This window comes from Anastrepha obliqua, chromosome 3 (assembly GCF_027943255.1).
Source record: "Anastrepha obliqua isolate idAnaObli1 chromosome 3, idAnaObli1_1.0, whole genome shotgun sequence".
In the NCBI taxonomy this organism is placed as follows: domain Eukaryota; kingdom Metazoa; phylum Arthropoda; class Insecta; order Diptera; family Tephritidae; genus Anastrepha; species Anastrepha obliqua.
Genome location: NC_072894.1, coordinates 90,371,112 through 90,389,883, shown reverse-complemented (window position 1 = coordinate 90,389,883; position 18,772 = coordinate 90,371,112). Strand labels below are relative to the sequence as shown.

Sequence of the window (18,772 nt, the reverse complement as noted above, 5' to 3'; positions counted from 1 at the left end):
GGATCTTGACACGACTCTCTGGAGAGTATACTCCTGCACCAGGCAGAAATCCGCTACCACTTCGGAGACGGGTTCCCACCTGGTACTGGGTATCGATCTTGGGTCCCTCAAGGTGCTTAAGTCGAAGTACGGTTGCCGTCCTCACCTACATCTGGGGCGGATCCAGTTCCGCGTCCAGGATAAGGTGGAGGACAAAGCGTAAATATACTCAGTCTCATGACTGAAGTAATATTTACACAGATTAATCTGCAGCATAGCAAAGCGTCTACGGCTCTCTTGTGCCGTAGGCATGCAAAACTGCAAACAAACCCACACATAATACTTATACAAGAACCATGGGTATGTCACAAGCGTATCTGTGGTCTAAGTGCTATGTCGTGGGGACAAATACTTCATTGTGAAGGGAATGTGAGACCGCGAGCATGTATTATCATGCCGAGGTTGATCGAACACACGATGTTAAAAGAGCTATGCTCTGGAGATATCGTTGCTGCAAAAATAAAGTACTGGAAAAGTGGGAACAGTGTCGAAGCTATCATAGTTTCGGCCTACCTACCCTATGACTCTGTACAGCCACCTCCTTCGAGGGAGCTAAGAGAAGTGGTCAAGTACGCAGAATCCAATAATCTGGGGCTTATAGTGGGCTGTGACGCAAATTCACAGAACATTGTGTGGGGAAGCAGCAAATGCAACCCCAGAGGTCTCAAGTTACTGGATTTTATCCTGTCATCCGATTTGGTCATTCAAAACACTGGTAACAAACCAACTTTTGTGACCAGAAGGAGACAAGAGGTGATTGATTTAACACTTACCAATAGGTCAGTTGGAAATCAAATCAACCGATGGCGAGTTTTGGAAGAGGACTCTCTTTCTGATCATCGTCTTATCGAATTCCGACTGGGAATTGACACAATATCAATACCTTCCGGTAGGAATCCTCGAAATGTGGACTGGGACAGGTATGGTGAGCTTGTAACAGAGCGATTACCAAACCTGAAAAAAACTCAAATCAGCAGAAATGATTGAAGATGCGACTAAGAAATTAGAAGGTACTTTAATCAATTGCTTCGAGGAACTGTGTCCACTCAGGCAAAGCAGACAGGGGAAAGCGGTTCCTTGGTGGAACCCTGAACTGTCGAAGCTTCGTGTACGGTCCAGGAAACTTCTTAATAAGGCCTTGAAGACCAAAACAGAAGAGGACTGGGCCAATCATCGACTTACACAGAGAGAATATAAGAAGAAAGTACGGCAAGCCAAACTTGAATCCTATAGAAATTTCTGCAGTAACGTCGAAGAAATGAGGGAAACAGCGAGACTTTGTAAGGTCCTTCATTTAGACCGCTCAGTAAGGCTGGATTCCATTCGAAAACCTGATGGTTCATACACCATTTCCAAATCGGAAACGTTTAATGCTTTACTCGAAACCCACTTTCCGGGTAGTAGAACTCTCTCTGAAGGTGAGAGTGGCATGAACAACAACGGTGGCAATGGTGGAACCTCTAGGTACAGCTGGTATATTGCTAGTCGGATAGTGGCAAGGGAATCGATAAGGTTTTCCTTATCTTCCTTTGAAAACTTTAAGTCCCCTGGACCTGACGGAATATATCCAGCAATGCTTAAAAAAGGAGGAGACAGGCTGATTGAGGCCCTGAAAAGGATCTTTACAGCCTGTCTTGCTTTTGGTTATATACCATCCCAATGGCGACGCGTAAGAGTAGTATTTATTCCGAAACCAGGAAAAGATGACTATTCCCTAGCAAAAAGTTTTAGACCAATCAGTTTGACATCGTTCATGTTGAAAAGTCTGGAACGAGTGGTGGAGAAACATATTCGAGTGGGGGTATTGCCGAGAAGTCCACTTAGTAGAAATCAACACGCTTACCAGAGTGGAAAATCATGTGAATCAGCCTTACACGATCTTGTTAGCAAGATTGAAGCTGGGCTGGAAGCTGACGAATACACAATGGGCGTGTTCGTGGACATTGAGGGGGCTTTTGATAATGCCACTTTCGGCTCGATATGTTCTTCTGCCGAACGACACGGAGTTAATCAAGCCATTATAAAATGGATATACTCCATGCTCTCTGAGAGGCTGTTAACCGCTGGTGGGAGCGATGACGAGCAAATCACAGTCAGGGCCAAGCAAGGATGTCCCCAAGGGGGTGTTCTTTCTCCGCTGCTGTGGTGCTTCGTCGTAGACTCCCTATTAGTGGAGATGCAGGAACTCGGCTTTCATGTCCAAGCATATGCGGACGACGTCTATGCGCTAACATCGGATAAATCCTTAAGGAGGCTTTGCACGAAAGTGCAGAGGATTCTTGACAAAATCGATGATTGGTGCATGAGACAAGGTCTTTCCGTTAATCCGAACAAAACAACCATACTCTTGTTTACGAGAAAACGGAAATTGGATGGACTCAGTCTTCCAACACTGAAAGGTGTGACACTTGGTCTTTCCAACGAAGTTAAATATCTAGGAGTAATTTTAGATAAGAAGCTGACTTGGGAGACACACGTTTCACTGAAGGTGAATCGTGCATTGAAGATTTTTCAGCAATGCCGTAGAGCCTTTGGCAAAACTTGGGGTCTGAAACCTGCTGTGGTCCTATGGATATACACGGCACTTATCAGACCAATCATCACTTACGCTTCTGTGGTCTGGTGGCGACGGAGCATGGTTAAGTCCACAATCCGGGAACTATACAGGCTGCAAAGAAGTGTATGTTTATGCATCACGGGTGCCATGAGTACAACCTCTGGAGATGCCCTAAATGCTATGCTCGATTTGCTCCCCCTGGATCTTAAGATACAACAGGAAGCAATAAAAGCAATGTGCAGACTCCATAAATATGGTCTCTGGCACGAAGATGGAACTTCGGGACACAGAGAAATCTTTAAGTTGCTGTCGGAGCAGTGTCCACTGTTTTTGGCACCTAAAGATGACCTGATACCCATAGTTTCATTCGGAAGGAAATTTGATATCAGATTTCCATTGCGTGAGCAATGAAGCAATCCAGGAGGCATGCAGGGAGGTTTGACGGATATTTTCTTTACCGATGGGTCCAAGACTGAAATAGGGTCTGGAGCCGGATGGTACTTAAACGATAGTAATAAGTATCACTACGCTATGGGGGGAATGGCAACTGTTTTCCAAACAGAAGTTTTTGCCATCCTAAAAATAGCCGAATGGATAATCGAGAGGAGATGGAGCGGGAAACAGATTGGAGCCTTCAGTGACAGTCAGGCTGCATTGAAGGCCCTGGAGAACGCGAAGCAAACCTCAAAGATTGTTCAAGAATGTAAGAAGAAGCTTAATTCTGTCGCAAGACAAAACAGGCTTGTACTTATATGGGTTCCGGGACACTCCGGTGTTCAAGGAAACGAAATTGCCGACGAATTGGCCAACCGTGGATCAGCGGTGCCCCCACAGGGGCCAGAGCCAATAATCGGAATCAGTCCCGCAGGAATCAAGAACTGGATCAACGATTATGTAGGCAATCTACATAAAGAGCGATGGTCCGGTCTAGAACGCTGCAGAACTGCAAAGTGTTTTGTGACAAGTCCGAACAGAAAACTGTCAAACTTTCTACTAAAACTTAGAAGGAAAGACATTCGGTTGATGGTCGGCATCATTACAGGACACAACCCATGGGGTCAGCATATGACCACCATTGGAATCATCGAGGACCCGGTATGCCTGTCATGCTTGGAGGAGGCGGATAGCACTGAGCACTTTCTCTGTGAGTGTCCTGCCTTTGCTAGAGCGCGACTACGGGTATTGGGTTCCGATGTCATGGGAATGGGTAATATTCGTTCTCTAAAACTGGAGGATATTTACAGATTCGCCAAAGAATCTGGAAAATTCTCACAGGACTAACTATCTCTATCTCTGTTTCTATTCTTTCCTATATCTTTCTCTGATACTTTTCTCCCTCCCTCCTTGACTATCTACCCCCTTTCCAGAGCTTTAAATACAATGGGCTTTTTAGCCTGAGTGTTTTAGGAGCCACCAAATCTCCTGGTGCTCCTTGGCTCGACCTTTTCAAATTCAAATTCAAATTCACCACTTTGGAAATAGGTTTTCAATATTTCCCAATTTTGTTCAAGCGTATAGCGTCCCATTTCGTAAATGTCAAACCTTTAGGTAAATTATGAATACATTTGGCATGTCATTTGTGTTACCATTCTCAAAAAAAATAGGTGGTTCAAAAAGCAAACGCTATATGGCCCACCCTGTATTTATTATTTAACCAGTTTGCATTCTTCATTGAAATATTTAAGAAACTGTTGACGAACGATCTCCGCTTTACATGTTAGCGGGTTGAAGAATATATCCAAACCAGAAGATGCTTAAGTAGCAAACGTCAAAATGTTGCCGAAAACAATTTTTCCCGTGTGACCACGAATGAAACATGAAAAGAAATTTTCCAGTCTCTCCCTTCCAACACTAAGTTGCTGTCGGAAAGGAGAGATGTTATGTTTTTCCGAATCCTATAAATGAAAGTTATTGAGTCACTTTTGAATATATTATTAAATTTACAAAGTTCAGTAAAATCATTTATACAGGGTGGGCCATATAGCGTTTGCTTTTTGAACCACCTATTTTTTTGAGAATGCTAACACAAATGACATGTCAAATGTGTTCATAATTAACTTAAAGGTTTGACATTTACGAAATGAGACGCTATACGCTTGAACAAAATTGAGAAATATTGATTTTCACATCGGTGGCTACGTCAATAAGCAAAATTGTCGGATTTGGCGCTCAGAAAATCCACACGTTACTGTAGAGAAGCAAATGCATCCACAACGTTGGACTTCACTGTTTGGTGCGGTTTTTGGTCTGGCGGCATCATCGGGCAATTTTTTTTCGAAAATGAGCGAGGAGCCGCGGTTACAGTAAATGGCGAGCGTTACCGTGACATGCTCAACGAGTTTTTGTTTCCAAAAATTGAAGAGGATGACATGGACGACATTTGGTTTCAACAGGACGGTGCAACTTGTTATTATAACACTGCCAAAGTTACACTCGAACTTTTGGCTACCGTTTTTGAAAACCGAATAATCAGCCGAAATTCCGATATCAATTGGCCGCCTCGGAGCTGTGATTTAAGCCCGTTGGACTATTTTTTGTGGGGAGCCGTTAAGGACAAATGCTATGCGAACCATCCAGAGACCATTGATGCTTTAAAACACGACATCGAAAATGTAAAACCAGTCGTGGTAGTCATTTGAACGATATTTTTTTTCATTCATAAATGGCAATGTTCAATCTTCAGAATAAAAAAAAAGGTTTGAAAAAATATTGATTAGTTTTTTTTGATAGCCGATTCAAAAGGCAAATTTTACATGGCCCACCCTATACATACATACATGTCATATATAAGATATATGCGTTCTACTTGTATATACAAACATATATGATAAATACGGGTTGAAGAATTTTGGATGAATCAAACGACAAGGTTATCAATATTTTCACCACAGATATATTACTATTTTCACAACAGTCGGCTTTAAGAGAGACTATTCTTCTCATCTTGTGTAGATCGGTGAACCCCTTTATTGCAAATTGGCTATCACATCTTGAAGAAGAGTTATACTGAGGTACAACCCGAAAAACGTCCAAGATCTTTAGAGGGTTCCTTGCAACAACAGGGTTCCCGCCATCTCTTTCCCACGGCTTCCACCGCTCATCTTGATTCGACGCTAGTGTTACATGAAATCAGCAGCTTTTAATTCCTCCAATTGTCTATTGCGTGTGTCAAGTCAGAGTATACCGAAATGCTACATAAATCAAAGACAATTATTGTCTTAACAGGTGTGACTTCCAGCTATGTTCTGCCGGAGAAAAGCACTAATAGAGCGGCAATGGATGTCAAAAGAAGTGTAAATTTGCCCAACCTCTCGACAGTTGTAATCGTTTTAACAATCACCGAACCGATCTTGGAGATAAGCGTATTAGGAATCTCATTTTTGTGTCATATTCAATAATTTCACTTCATCGACCCTAATCGTTGCGTGAACGATTTTATTTATTTTGTATATAAGGCAAGAGTTTTATCGACAAGAAACTGTACAAACGCCCAAAAACCCGTGTGTTGTTAAATTTCCATCTTCGTCGGTATAATCTTCCGAAGTAATGAAATTGTTTTCAAAAGGCCGTGGAACTCTGCACACGCTAGAGAATACCCGTTTCACTGTACTTAGTACGCGGCAAACACAAAATTTATTCAACTATACTTCCTATCTTAGTGTAGCCACAGCTTTCCTCATGCAAATATGAAAATAAAGTCAAACCAAACAAAACATTGCAAACATGAACTACAGAAAATATCGCTGGTGCAATCATGATGACGTGCTGCGTAACAACCTCTAAATTTCTATGAAAACCAAGTAAAATCTAAGTCTTGGCTAACAGAGTTCTAAGAATACGTGTGAAATGTATGAGCACAATTTTACTGCTGAATCCACTATGACGTGGCGGCCGAAGATACTCGCACAATTTTATCTTTGGATGGCCAAACCTTGTGATCTATCATCCTTGGACGCTCGTCCAATCAGTCGTTGTTCAGACCATAGATAACAAGATAGGTGCGCTGTCACAATGTGCATTATAACTTGTGTCGATGACGCCACACATTATTGTGTAATTTTGACGTGATAACGTCTTATAATTCGATTTAACAGGCTGCACGCACGAAAAAATGTGTCGTTACCTTGCTCATTAGTGTTACCTTGCTCATTTGTCGTTACCTTGCTCATTGCGGTTACCTTGAATGAACTGCAAACGAAAGCGCGGAACGAACAAAGCAAGGTGGATTTATTAAGGTGACAGCATTCACCCAGCTGAATTTTTCGCCGTAGGTACGGCTTACGTCAAAATGATATGCTTTGTTTGTATGTATTGGTATGTTTACATTCGTATGTTTACATTTGATTACTGATTTTGACGTGATGCTTGGACCAAACGCAACAACAAATACGTGTAGGGTTTTACTTATATGTGTTTGCTGTCACCTGTAATAAATTCGCCTTGGAACAAAGCAAACGAACGGCAACGTTCGACATCTTGCTCTCTCCTACTTAAGTGAGTGTATATATTATATGTATGTATATGCGCATGTGTACATATATAAATTCACGTATTTGTATTTGCATATGCCTTCTTATTGATTATTATTAATTTGATTTACTTGAAGAATTTAAAATAAAACCAAGTTTGTTAATAATACCTGTTGTTTTAATGTTATTATTATTTTTTGACGTGATAACGTCTTATAATTCTATGTAGTCGTTACCTTGCTTGAACAGCATGTTATGTTATGTTATGTTAAGTTATGTTATGTTGTGTTATGTTATGTTATGTTATATTATGTTATGTTATGTTATGTTATATTATATTATGTTATGTTATGTTATGTTATGTTATGTTATGTTATGTTATGTTATGTTATGTTATGTTATGTTATGTTATGTTATGTTAAAGCATATTATGTTATGTTAATGTTACCTCATTCTCTATATCCATACAAAATATCTATCAAACAAATAAAATTAAAATTTTCTTTTGAAAAATGCAACCATTCAATCAGTATTTTCTTATGACGTTATCACGTTAAACTATCGTCAGTAAACCGACTTTACAGACAACCTCTTTTTTAAACAAATATTAGACATTTTTAGTTTCCACATCACCAGCCAAACGGTGTATTAGTGAAGCTGATGTTGGTTCCCAGTAAGCCTTTATTACCCGTATACACATACAGCATACAAAATACATATGTAAATAAGCAAAAAACTTGAAAATTAAGATTTAAATAAAATTATCAAACATTGAGAAATATAGTAAATATTGCAATTTTTGAATGTAACATAAAAACTGGATAACGAAACCAAATTTGTAATATTATACGAAAAACAAAAAAAGTTAAAAAAACAAAAATAACAATAACGATTAACCAAGATAATTTCTTTATAATTTAAAAATAGTTAACAGAAGTATGTGTGTTAAATATCTCAAACTAAAGAAATCACAATCCAAATTCAATGCAATTATCTACGCTATTAAACCATAGCATAAAATATTTACATACATATATACATATTTACAAAACACCAACACCCAGTCTTCAATAGGATTAGTTATGTAAACTTCACTTTGTGAAAATTATAAAAACAAGAATTTAATATATATTAATTAATTCGTTTTAATTTAATTTATTTGAAAACATTGAATTTATTTCATCAGTTATTTTTGGCACCCAGGGATCGGCAGTGCTGCCAAATTATCAAACGAGTTCCACGCCAGAGAACTCATGGCCAGAGAACGTTAAATATATATTTATATATATATATATATAATATATATATAATATATATTTAACGTTCTCTGTCATGAGCGTACCCCCTCTCAAAATGAAAGTATCGCATCTTATCTATGCATTATCTATGATCTATGCCGACAACTGGAATGTAGAAATTTTAAGTTATATGATGAAGTAAATTAGAAATGTTTTTATTTCAGAGATACGTTTTATGTTGAATGACATTTTTGAAAGAAATTTTAATGTTATGCTATTACGGCAAACGGTTCACGCTATCGAACCGACCCGGGTTTATATCCGGTCAAGGACTGTCACTCCAGTAGTATTCCCCAAACTTTTATGGCGGAAATTTACATATGTCACTACAACAACAGAGACTACTAATTTAGAAAATTTGAATTGTACAGCTCTTAAAAAATTATGTTATATTTTTTATTACGACTTTTTGAAAGCAATCCCAGTACTCGCGAATCGCTGCAAAGAACAAATATTTCACCAAAAAGAACTTATCAGATGATTTTGCCTACTTTCATAACTTTGGAATTGTTTACCATAATAGACGTTTCCTTTTTTCCAGTTAGACGTGATTGCATAGTTATGTACGACAATAATCCCCTCTTCCCACCCTCCAAACAAAAACTAAACCTATCTTTCCATAATTATATCACAGCGTATTTTGTATACGAATGAGCCAAAACACCATTATTTTGTATTGAAGTCTTTTATAATATAGATGGGTGGATAGATTTACTGGAATTATGGTGAACTATAGCAAAAATTCATTTCAAATTCAAAATAAAGCAGGAAGTATTGAAAAACGAAATATACGCGTAAGGAATAACCAAAATTAAAAAATTACCCTACATTTAGCAAATATTTTTGCACGGTTAAAGAAATCAAATTCTCCACACTAAAATATTTAATGTAATTATGATTTCCATTTTCCAATCAGTACTCAACCAATATTTTTATACCTAACGTCGTGCAGTACAACACCTTTTCAAATCATATAACAAACTAACCGATAATTTACAAATGTATTAAAGATTGTATTTTCCAAGATTTATTAATTCATCATTTCTAACCAAAAATTCAATTAGCATGTTCTAATCTTTAAATTTTTTCAGCTTTCTTTACATTTTTGATGGGCGCTGCCTTTTGTGATGCTAGTACAGCAGAGGCGCGACGCAGAGCAGCCTGAAATAAATACAAAAAAACTGGTAAATGGGCGTTCAGATTGATTTCATTTTATAAGGGGGGAAATTACAATCAGTATGGTTTTTCAACACAATTATTCTGCGATCTTGGTGTGTAGCAAAAAACAATGTCTCATCACAATAGAGCTTAATTGAGTTAGATTTATTATCTTCAACATACCTGTGTCAGATCTTTGCGGTATTTAATACCAGTCAGAAGATTCTTTAGCTTTTTCAGCGATCTTCTTGGACCAGCCTTAAATGTTACACTAGATGTGTTCTTTGCAGGGCGGTGAGCATTTTTGCTCTTTTTCAATACAACAGAAAATCCTTTCTTGTCAGCAGCAGGTACAACACCAACTGTCTTCTTGTGAACCAAACCACTGTAGCGGTAGGAGCTTACATTGGTTAAATTGTTGGCTTCCTAGAGAAAAGAAAACTTCAGTAAAACATCGTAATCAAAGTTTTTCGGACATGTAGGCACAAATCAGTATGTATGTCACTATCATATCGTATTCAAATATCATTGTGAATTTAATAACATCACGATTATTAATATTTTGTAAAAATATTCTGGGCATAAACTACTTACCGTGCTGAAAGGTTTTTTCACATCCCGCTTTTTCAGGAGAAAAGAGTTGTTGTTGCGGATGATTAACCAGTTCAGGTGGGGTGATGTGGTCTCCATCTCAAGTCTACAATACATACAAATAAAAACACAAAAAACAGTTAAATACAAATATTATAAATGCTACTAGAGTTAAACCAATATTAAAAATTTTATCAGTCTTGGGTGATGAATTATAGTCTTCAAGAACTCTTCTGTTAATTCAATCATCATTGAAATTACTAAGTAGACTTCAGTTGACACGGGAGTACATTGTACAATGTGCCAATCACGTGTGAAAATATATTGTAAAACTCAATTACCAATGCTTTTTCAGTAGTCTGCCTATATTGCACCTCACTCTGGAATATCCATTTTAATACATTCTTGTTATTTTGCAACATCTTCCACGTGCCAACTGATGTACTCGCCGACAATTTATAAAATCTCACCTTTTTCTCTTGGAAACGATGACGAAAAGAAATAGGAAGTGCCATATCTAAAATGAAGTTAGCTGCTGTTACATGAATGTCAAAAAAGCAAAATGGGAAGGGTCAAGAAAGCGCTGAATTAGACATAACAGAGCGGCACAAGTTTTATATATAGTATTTTATTTATTTTGTATTATGAATTCGTTCAAAATCATTTTCAAACTTCTACAATGGGCGAACTCAATATTTTAAAAATCCACTATTACTAGTTCTTCATTATGCATTATTATATTAAAATTTTCAAAAATAAAATATTAAAAAATATATATTTGCGCAGTTTTCCAGAGAATATAATGGGTGTAGAACATGATTGATCTGAAACAAATAACACATGAATACAAGAACAAAAAACAAAACACATTCCCAAGGCAGCCGCTTCAACGTACCTCAACGGCTCGGCATTTTTGCCGACCAAGGGCTAACGCCTCCGTAAACTAGCACAGTATAGTCCGCTGAACCTAACGCCTCTTTTATCGCCGCTGAAACAGCTCCATGCCGCACTGATCCTACTACTTCTTCTTCGGGCTGGCATTAAGCCTATCCCTGAATCCGAAGTTTATTTCTGCTGCGTTTGACAAAGACGGCTCCATCTACCAAAGTTCACTTCATTTGTTCGACGGTGTATTCTGGGAGCCTAATTTTTTTGCGGCAATTTATTTTAAGTTTTCTTAACGCTTTGCAGTTTTAACTCCGATGGCAATTAATAGGTCTGTTCATGTAAAAATTATCTAGTAACTTGCCGATAACTTAATTCCTGAGAATTCGCTCTCAAAGAGAAAAATATCAAAAAAAGTACATGTCAAGCTTTAAGGGCAGCTGATTGATTTGTTAAAGGGTAAAATCAGAAAAACTCAAAAAAATTTCACTTAAGCTACCTTAAACTAAAAAGAGCAATACATGTATACATACATATATTGCCAAACTAGTTAATAATCAAGAAGTATAGCATAAAACACGAAAGATACCTTCAATGCTTTCGATTTGTATTTCGGAAATTGCAGCAATGGTGACTATATGATTTCAAATAAATCATATACATTTTATTTAAAATTTATTTACTTGGATTCTCCATTTTAATATTACTTACTTACTAAATGTCCTTATCAAGAATCACAATCCGTCACGGGATTAGGTCCGACTGTAACAAGTCTCGCTAGGCGTCTCTGCTTTGAGCGAGCTTTCTCTAATTTATTACACCAAGCGATGTTAGGGTTCCCTCAACTTGATCTTTCTATCGGAGGCATGATCTTCGCCTTCGTCGCTATCCTCTAATTTACAATCTGAACACTTTCTTTTCTGGAGCTTCTGCATCCATACGCTCGACGTGGCCCAGCCAGTGCAAGCGCCGAATATTAATGCGCTTCACTATATCCACCTCGTCGTAGAGCTCATACAGCTCGTGGTTCATTCGGAGGTAGTAGTAATCGCGAACACGAAGTGGACCGAGGAATTTTTCTCTCGAATACCCCAATAGCTGCTATATCAGTCTGCGATAGAACCCTTGCTTCATCGCCATTGCAGATGAGTGCCTTGTAGAGTGTTAGTTTTGTCGGGCGGGAGAGGTCTCTGCTACGCATTTTCTTACTGAGACCATAGTAAGACTTACTAGCAAGCGTGATTCATTGATTGAAGATATATAAATTCTTTGACAATTTCAAAGGTGTAGTTGTCCGCTGAAATGCTGGATCCAAAACGGATGTAGAAGGGTTCCGTGTGTAGAAGTCCACGCAAGTGGGGAAAGTCGCTGGTCGCAATTCACTTTGGTGTGACCAGGACCATTCTTCTGCATATGGTTCAAGCAGCTCACAATTTCCGGGCTCCGCCCAAGTATCCTCTGAGTAGCTTCCAAACATCTTTTTGAGAGCGAGCTAAAGTGAGAAAGTAAAACAATCTGGAATATCTGGTTGGAACCCGCCACATAAAAACACCGATTCCAGTGAAGACCTCCATTTTAATCACCATTATTATTTAAATTTTGAATTTTGACTCGCATTTACATATTTTTAATTTGCGATCAGCTGTTTTTAACACCTGAAAATTCTTACAAGTAAAAATTTATCCAGTAAAAATTTGCAACTTCCCTTCAAAATGAAATGTCATTTTGCTCTCTCACTTTCTCCTACTTTGTAATTTTTCGGGTACATAAACACAGAAACCTGATGGTTTGTAACAATTGTTACAAATTATTTGCTTCATGAATAGACCTAATTTCTACAACATCTTCGTTTTGGTTATGCCATTCTTATTGTTGAACTTCCCCTTAAGATTGGATAGGTGCGATTTAGTTATGCCCAATGGAGTCCGTCCACTATCACACTTTGTTTAAGCTTTTAGATACTACATACTAATTTTTCGATCTTAATTTAAAATTTAGCGGTTGAGGTTTAATTTCAATATTTATTTAACCTTTTCGTTGTGACAGTAAAAAAATACAATTTTTGATGTTTATTTTTTAATCTTAATGTTTTATAAGTTTCCGTAAAGTTTTATAAGTTAATCTAGTTGTAAAGTCTTACGTTGGTCTATATAATATAGTTAACTTATTTTGGTTTTCCTTTTTTCATTTATTTTCCAAAGTTCCATTGATATCAATTCAGAGCATTGAAAGAAACAGTAACAACAAAATGACAATGCCAGATAATTGCCAAAGCCAGTACCGTAAGCGTTCATCATTAAATAAACACCCATTTTGGGACTGCCAATAAAGAAAACGTTGGAAAAAGCTGCTACGATGAAAAGTTGGCTAAATACTAGTGCATGAAAACGTTGTGATATTTGATGGCCCAATTTCTCTTCAATCGTTCTTTTATAGAACTGAGAACGCATTGCATACTTCAATATTTTTTCCGCAATTAAACACCAAAAATTCATTACTGTCCAAATTAGTATATCAGTCTGACAGCCATGCCACATAAATACAAAGGCAAAAGTAAGCACAGTTGACACGAATTTAGAGTAATCTGCCATTACTAGTGGATGATAAATATAATCGAAGAGAAATTCATATAGACCTTGATCAAAACGCTTCCACATGTTCGAATAATAATGTACATGCCCGATGCACTGTGGCTTGCTAGGCGGTTGCATTCCATCGTATCGCGCGAAAGCAATTCCTATTCCATACTTTACAAGATACGTCATGAAAAAGAATTGACCCAAGAAATAACCGATTGCGTGTCGTCCAAAGGGTGACTTCACGAGTTTTGCTGTTTCGGGTACCATAGCAATGTAATGCACAAATAAATAACGCATTCCGAGATCCAAAATTAGCCACCAGAAGAAAATCCGCACTAATTCCCACACAAAAGCCTTGAGTTGGCCAGACAATCCTTGAGGCTTCATTTCGCTTGACATTCCAATGAAACGTTTATAATCTACGAATGGACCGTTTGCAAGTGTTGGAAAATATAAGGTATATCCCAGAAAACGTGTAAATGTGGTTACATCTAAAAGTTCTTCCGTTTTGAATTGTGAATCGATGCAAAAATGTGCAAAACTGCAACAGCGCAATAATGTCCAAAACAGTATAACGCTGAGTGTATAAAAAATGCTCTCTTCATCGCGAAATTTAGCTATATAAAATGCTAGAATATTTAAAATTGCAACCCATAATGCCGTTGCGAACCATACCATCTTCCTATTGCCACTATATGACACCGAATAGAAAGTTATTAGCATTGCCATAACAAATACCATCATATTCAATGGAAGTATACTCAACAGTGAAGGAATTGATACACAGGCGAAGACGATACCCATCTTGTTTTCACTTAAAAATGCTCGTGAGGTGGTGGTAATTACAGCATGCAATATGTACCAATGCCAGTTAAAACGCAAGTAATCATTAAAAATGTCCAATTCGTAATTATAAGGGTCGCGTGTATATCCTGAATGCTCTTGTAATACTTCACGTAATTCGAACAATGTCCATAAGCCATAAATGAGGTAGGCAAAGTATACACCAAAATATAAACACAATTCACGCCGGTAAAAGTGAAACCTCGGTAGTTGGTCCATTTCCTTTGGTTGGGCATACATAACTCCCACTTTTTTTTATGAATCACTTTGATAATACTGATTAGGTTTTTCGAGGAGGCCTCTCAGGAAAGAAAACATTTTGTTGACGTGATTTGGATAGCCTTAGTGATGGCCGGATCCGGGATGATTTAATCGATTGTTCAAACGGTTCAAACATTTTGATAGTTTTCGATGTTTTCTCTCGAAGTCGAATTTGAGACGAACTGCAAGTCATGTTTAACAAGGCACTTCGACACTAAATTTTTGATTACTTTAAATAATTAATTTCAATGAAATTACCATTAGAGATAGCGTATTGAATGAAGATGGCAACTGAAATATTTTAAGTCATGTATTGCCGACACCTGCGAAACAATGGCTTTTCAATTTGCATGTCTAATAGCCAATTGATATATTTTGTGACGGTAAAAGTACGTACACATATGCCTTAATTACCAATAAATCAACCAAATTAATCTATCCGTTCACATATGACACATTACCTGCAAAGTTGACAATCAGTTGTCAATACTGCTTTGAGAGGTGTTTCTTCATAGAAATTATTTTGGTAGAATATTTCGGTGTTTTTGGTTTCTTTAACTATTACTAACGATATGAAGAAAATACAAGGAGAAGGAATAGTTAATTTAATTGCGCAATTAATAATAATAATAATTGGCGCGTACACTTCTGTTAGGTGTTTGGCCGAGCTCCTCCTCCTATTTGTGGTGTTAGACTTGGTGTTGTTCCACAAATGGAGGGACCTACAGTTTCAAGCCGACTCTGAACGGCAGATATTTTTATGAGGAGCTTTTTCATGGCAGAAATGCACTCGGAGGTTTGCCATTGCCTGCCGAGGGGCGACCGCTATTAGAAAAATGTTTTTTTTTATTAATTTTGCTTTCACCGAGATTCGAACCGACGACCTCTCAGTGAATTCCGAATGGTGATCACGCACCAACCCATTCGGCTACGGCGGCCGCCGTTGTCTGCTAATAATAAACATTTGGAGGAAATCCGTATGCGACGTTTACTGAGGTTGCAAAAAATTATGCAGCAATTCGCATGGGAAATTCTATATTACATTTTATAATAAGTAAAAGAAGAGCACACGTTTATGGACACACGCTATTTAATATTTAACAAACATTTTACTAGAATTATGTTTAAAGACCTGTTTTCTCTGGCGGCATCCATTTCATTTAGTTTTTATTTTGCTGTTTCTCCTTACATTCGTAATACTAATTATCGATAACACAGAAAACACAGGTTTGTATGTCAAAAAATATCGTTATTATCTAGGATTATTTTATAATCTCAGATTTTGGGAGATCGCGGGAAATCGCGCTTTTTAATTACGGATTTTGATTTAAGCGCGAAAAAGTAGATCATCTACTTATATGTGAACGTATTATTACATTGGCAGCATCTTTGATCATTTTAGTTTGCCAGACCATTGCATTTATTTTCTTTGTAAAAAAGGATTCACCCAGAATCTCAGCGTCCTCCTTTCAAATTCATCGTATAAATCAAAAAATGCTTTCAAACAATCAGAGCGAGAGCAAAACTTATTGACTTACTTGACGGCATTTTCAAGATTACGATAACATGACATGCCAACGACCTCATTCAGTAAAATTTGACAGTTGTTGTAAAATGAACAATTGAGAGTCGAGATGCTGTGTATGGTAAGTTAAAGTAATATATTAGCTAACAATCGACGCTAACGACCAAAACAAAAACGTTTCCACGACAGTCGGTTCTACGTTACCGAAACGACCCGGATTTATATCCGGCCAAGGACTGTCACTCCAGCAGCATTCCCCGTATGTAAGTATGGGTAATGTTTTTGCTGCTACAACAACAGCAACAACCAAAACAAAAACCAATTCGAGGTGGATTTATTAATAAATCGTTCCCAAGTTGAATTCTACGCCCATGATACTTGGTATTGTTCTATTATAATATTCTTTACCTAATTTGTAATGTAGTGATTTCGACAAGTTCTGTATTCTCTTCTCGCAATAATGTATTATTAATTACACCTGCGTCAGAGCTGTCATATTTTTGTATTATAAAACGCGGGAAATTAACAAACAAGTACCACTCACATCGCATTAGAAAACAATTTCAATGCTATGTCTTCTTTGTTTTGTAAGCAATTTAAATACTTCGCTCAAAACTTGATTTTGGTTCCGATTTATTTCGTCGTCACAAGAATCTTTATTCAACCACTTCTCTCGACGTACCACGATTCCAGCTATTACTTCCATGCCGTCAGCTACAATTTGAAACATGTATAATAGTACATGTTTAAATACGCAAATGCAGGTAGTAGCTCAGATATTTCGAAATGTTTTGTTAAAAGCACTATAACAGATCGTTTGACACATTTACCAGAATTTATCAGAAAAAATTTCCAGGGCTAAAACTTATGACTTCTGGAAGAGAGATCCTTGTTTAATCTCTATTCTACGACTTCTTTTAATTTTTTTTTTATACGGGGCCAATTTCCAGTAAATTGTGAAAAAAACTTACCATCGTCAGTAAAAGTTATCTGGTGCCAATTAGATTCATTTTTGAACATGAATTGCAACTTCTTGTATAATCTGTCATAATACTACCCTGATTTAAAGGAAGTTGACAACTCTTATTTTTTGTTTATGTTGGCAGTACAACCCTGTGTTGCACACGTGCGATCAAGAAATTTTATTTTTCTGAAAGGTGGAACAAAACATCAAGTTTGTGTCGGGAAATTTGGAAAAATTTTCGATCATATATAAATTTGTTGAAATAATGTACTAAAATGGATATCGTAAAGGAAGTGTTAGAAAAACAACAACGTGCATTGGAAAAATATAAACCAATCACTGTAGATAAACATTTGGAAGTCCGACTAGATATTGGTTCTTTACTGTGCACTGACCCAAATGATTTGGATGCGAATGAACTTAGGTAAAACAAATCAAACTAAAAAATCAGTGATTATGAATTTTTTTCTTGTACAGAAATAACAGAGAGCAGTTCTTGCTTGATGTAACGCGTGACAATACGCAGTTGCTTATTAATGCAATTTGGGATCTTCCGACTGAGCGCGTTGACGAATGCATTGTGGCGCAGTTACCGGAACCAACTACTGTCTTGCCTCGTCTGCGGAAGGTGCCCGGGCCTAAGCCTTTAACAAAATGGGAGAAGTTCGCGAAAGAGAAAGGTATTAAGAAGAAAAAGAAGGACAAGAAGAAGTACGATGAAATACTTGACGTAAGTTTTTCGCGTTTTATGAAAGAAAATAACTTTAGGTCTAATTTTGTATTAATATTCATCAGAAATGGGTGCCAACATATGGATTTAAACGTGCGGATGCTGAGAAAGAAAAGGAATGGGTCATCGAAGTGCCCAAAAATGTGGATCCCAATGAAGATATGTTCCAGAAAAAAATTGATTTGCGTAATGAAAAAGTGGCCAAGAATGAAATACAACGCATGAAAAACATTGTACGAGCAAAAAAGGTAGAAGTACCGCGTGGTGGATATTTCGGTCCAGAGGCTGCTTCCTCGGGGCAGTTGCTTACTGCAGTAACTGTTGCTAAGTCATCTACAGCCTCCGTTGGAAAATTCCAAAATAAATTACCCAAGGAAAAGGAAGCGCGTGGTATTGGTGTAAAAGAATTGATACCTGGAGCGAAACGTAAAGCATCCCACATCGGTCCACAGCCAGAAAAGGAGGTTAATTTGGATTTGATTAAGAGTGTACTTAATAAAAAACCGAAATATGACATTGAAAAGGCGATTTCTATACAAAAGAATGAAAGTAAACTAGAGTAAGTTCAATATTTAAATATCCAAAGAGATAATTGCATAATATATTTTAAATATTACAGGAGGGAAGCTGATCCTACTAATAACGTAAAGAAGGGGAAAAAAGGAAAAGGAGGCAAGAGAAGTAAAGGCCACGGTAAAGGTGGGAAAAAACCTAAAGGCGGACGTGGACAGCGTGCACCTGGAAAAAAGGTTGCTGTGGGTAGAAAAAGGCGATAGATATTTTTTGTACATAAACTAATTAATTTTATATTTAAGTAAATATAAGTTAATATGAAAAAAACCAACAATAATGAAAACATGTTTTTATTTATTT

The 18,772-nt window shown here is 37.3% G+C and overlaps 3 protein-coding genes and 1 non-coding gene across 5 annotated transcripts; 1 reads left to right on the top strand and 3 right to left on the bottom strand.

Annotated features, from left to right (window-relative positions):
• Positions 1–9,367: 9,367 nt before the first annotated feature.
• LOC129242596 (60S ribosomal protein L28) lies at positions 9,368–10,643 on the bottom strand. Of its 2 annotated transcripts, none has more exons than XM_054879338.1 (4): positions 10,583–10,643; positions 10,116–10,218; positions 9,705–9,947; positions 9,368–9,524 (listed from the first exon to the last, which is right to left on the bottom strand). In XM_054879338.1, the coding sequence occupies exons 2-4, from the start codon at positions 10,209–10,211 to the stop codon at positions 9,441–9,443; spliced, it is 423 nt and encodes a 140-aa protein (XP_054735313.1). In that variant the 5' UTR covers positions 10,212–10,218; positions 10,583–10,643; the 3' UTR covers positions 9,368–9,440. The 2 variants fall into 2 exon arrangements, with proteins under 2 accessions (XP_054735313.1, XP_054735312.1); XM_054879337.1 differs by lacking the exon at positions 10,583–10,643 and adding an exon at positions 10,454–10,541.
• On the bottom strand, positions 10,299–10,374 carry LOC129243309 (small nucleolar RNA CD11). Its single transcript, XR_008582285.1, has one exon. It is a non-coding gene; the product is annotated as a small nucleolar RNA CD11 (small nucleolar RNA).
• Positions 10,644–13,120: 2,477 nt separating the features above from the next.
• Positions 13,121–14,794, bottom strand: LOC129240875 (protein-cysteine N-palmitoyltransferase Rasp). The gene has a single exon (XM_054876926.1). It carries the CDS (start codon positions 14,657–14,659, stop codon positions 13,157–13,159), a length of 1,503 nt encoding a protein of 500 aa, XP_054732901.1. The 5' UTR covers positions 14,660–14,794; the 3' UTR covers positions 13,121–13,156.
• Positions 14,795–17,332: 2,538 nt separating this feature from the next.
• On the top strand, positions 17,333–18,755 carry LOC129240876 (ribosome biogenesis regulatory protein homolog). Its single transcript, XM_054876927.1, has 4 exons — positions 17,333–17,593; positions 17,647–17,899; positions 17,965–18,458; positions 18,519–18,755. The coding sequence occupies exons 1-4, from the start codon at positions 17,445–17,447 to the stop codon at positions 18,673–18,675; spliced, it is 1,053 nt and encodes a 350-aa protein (XP_054732902.1). The 5' UTR covers positions 17,333–17,444; the 3' UTR covers positions 18,676–18,755.
• The last annotated feature ends 17 nt before the right edge of the window (positions 18,756–18,772 follow it).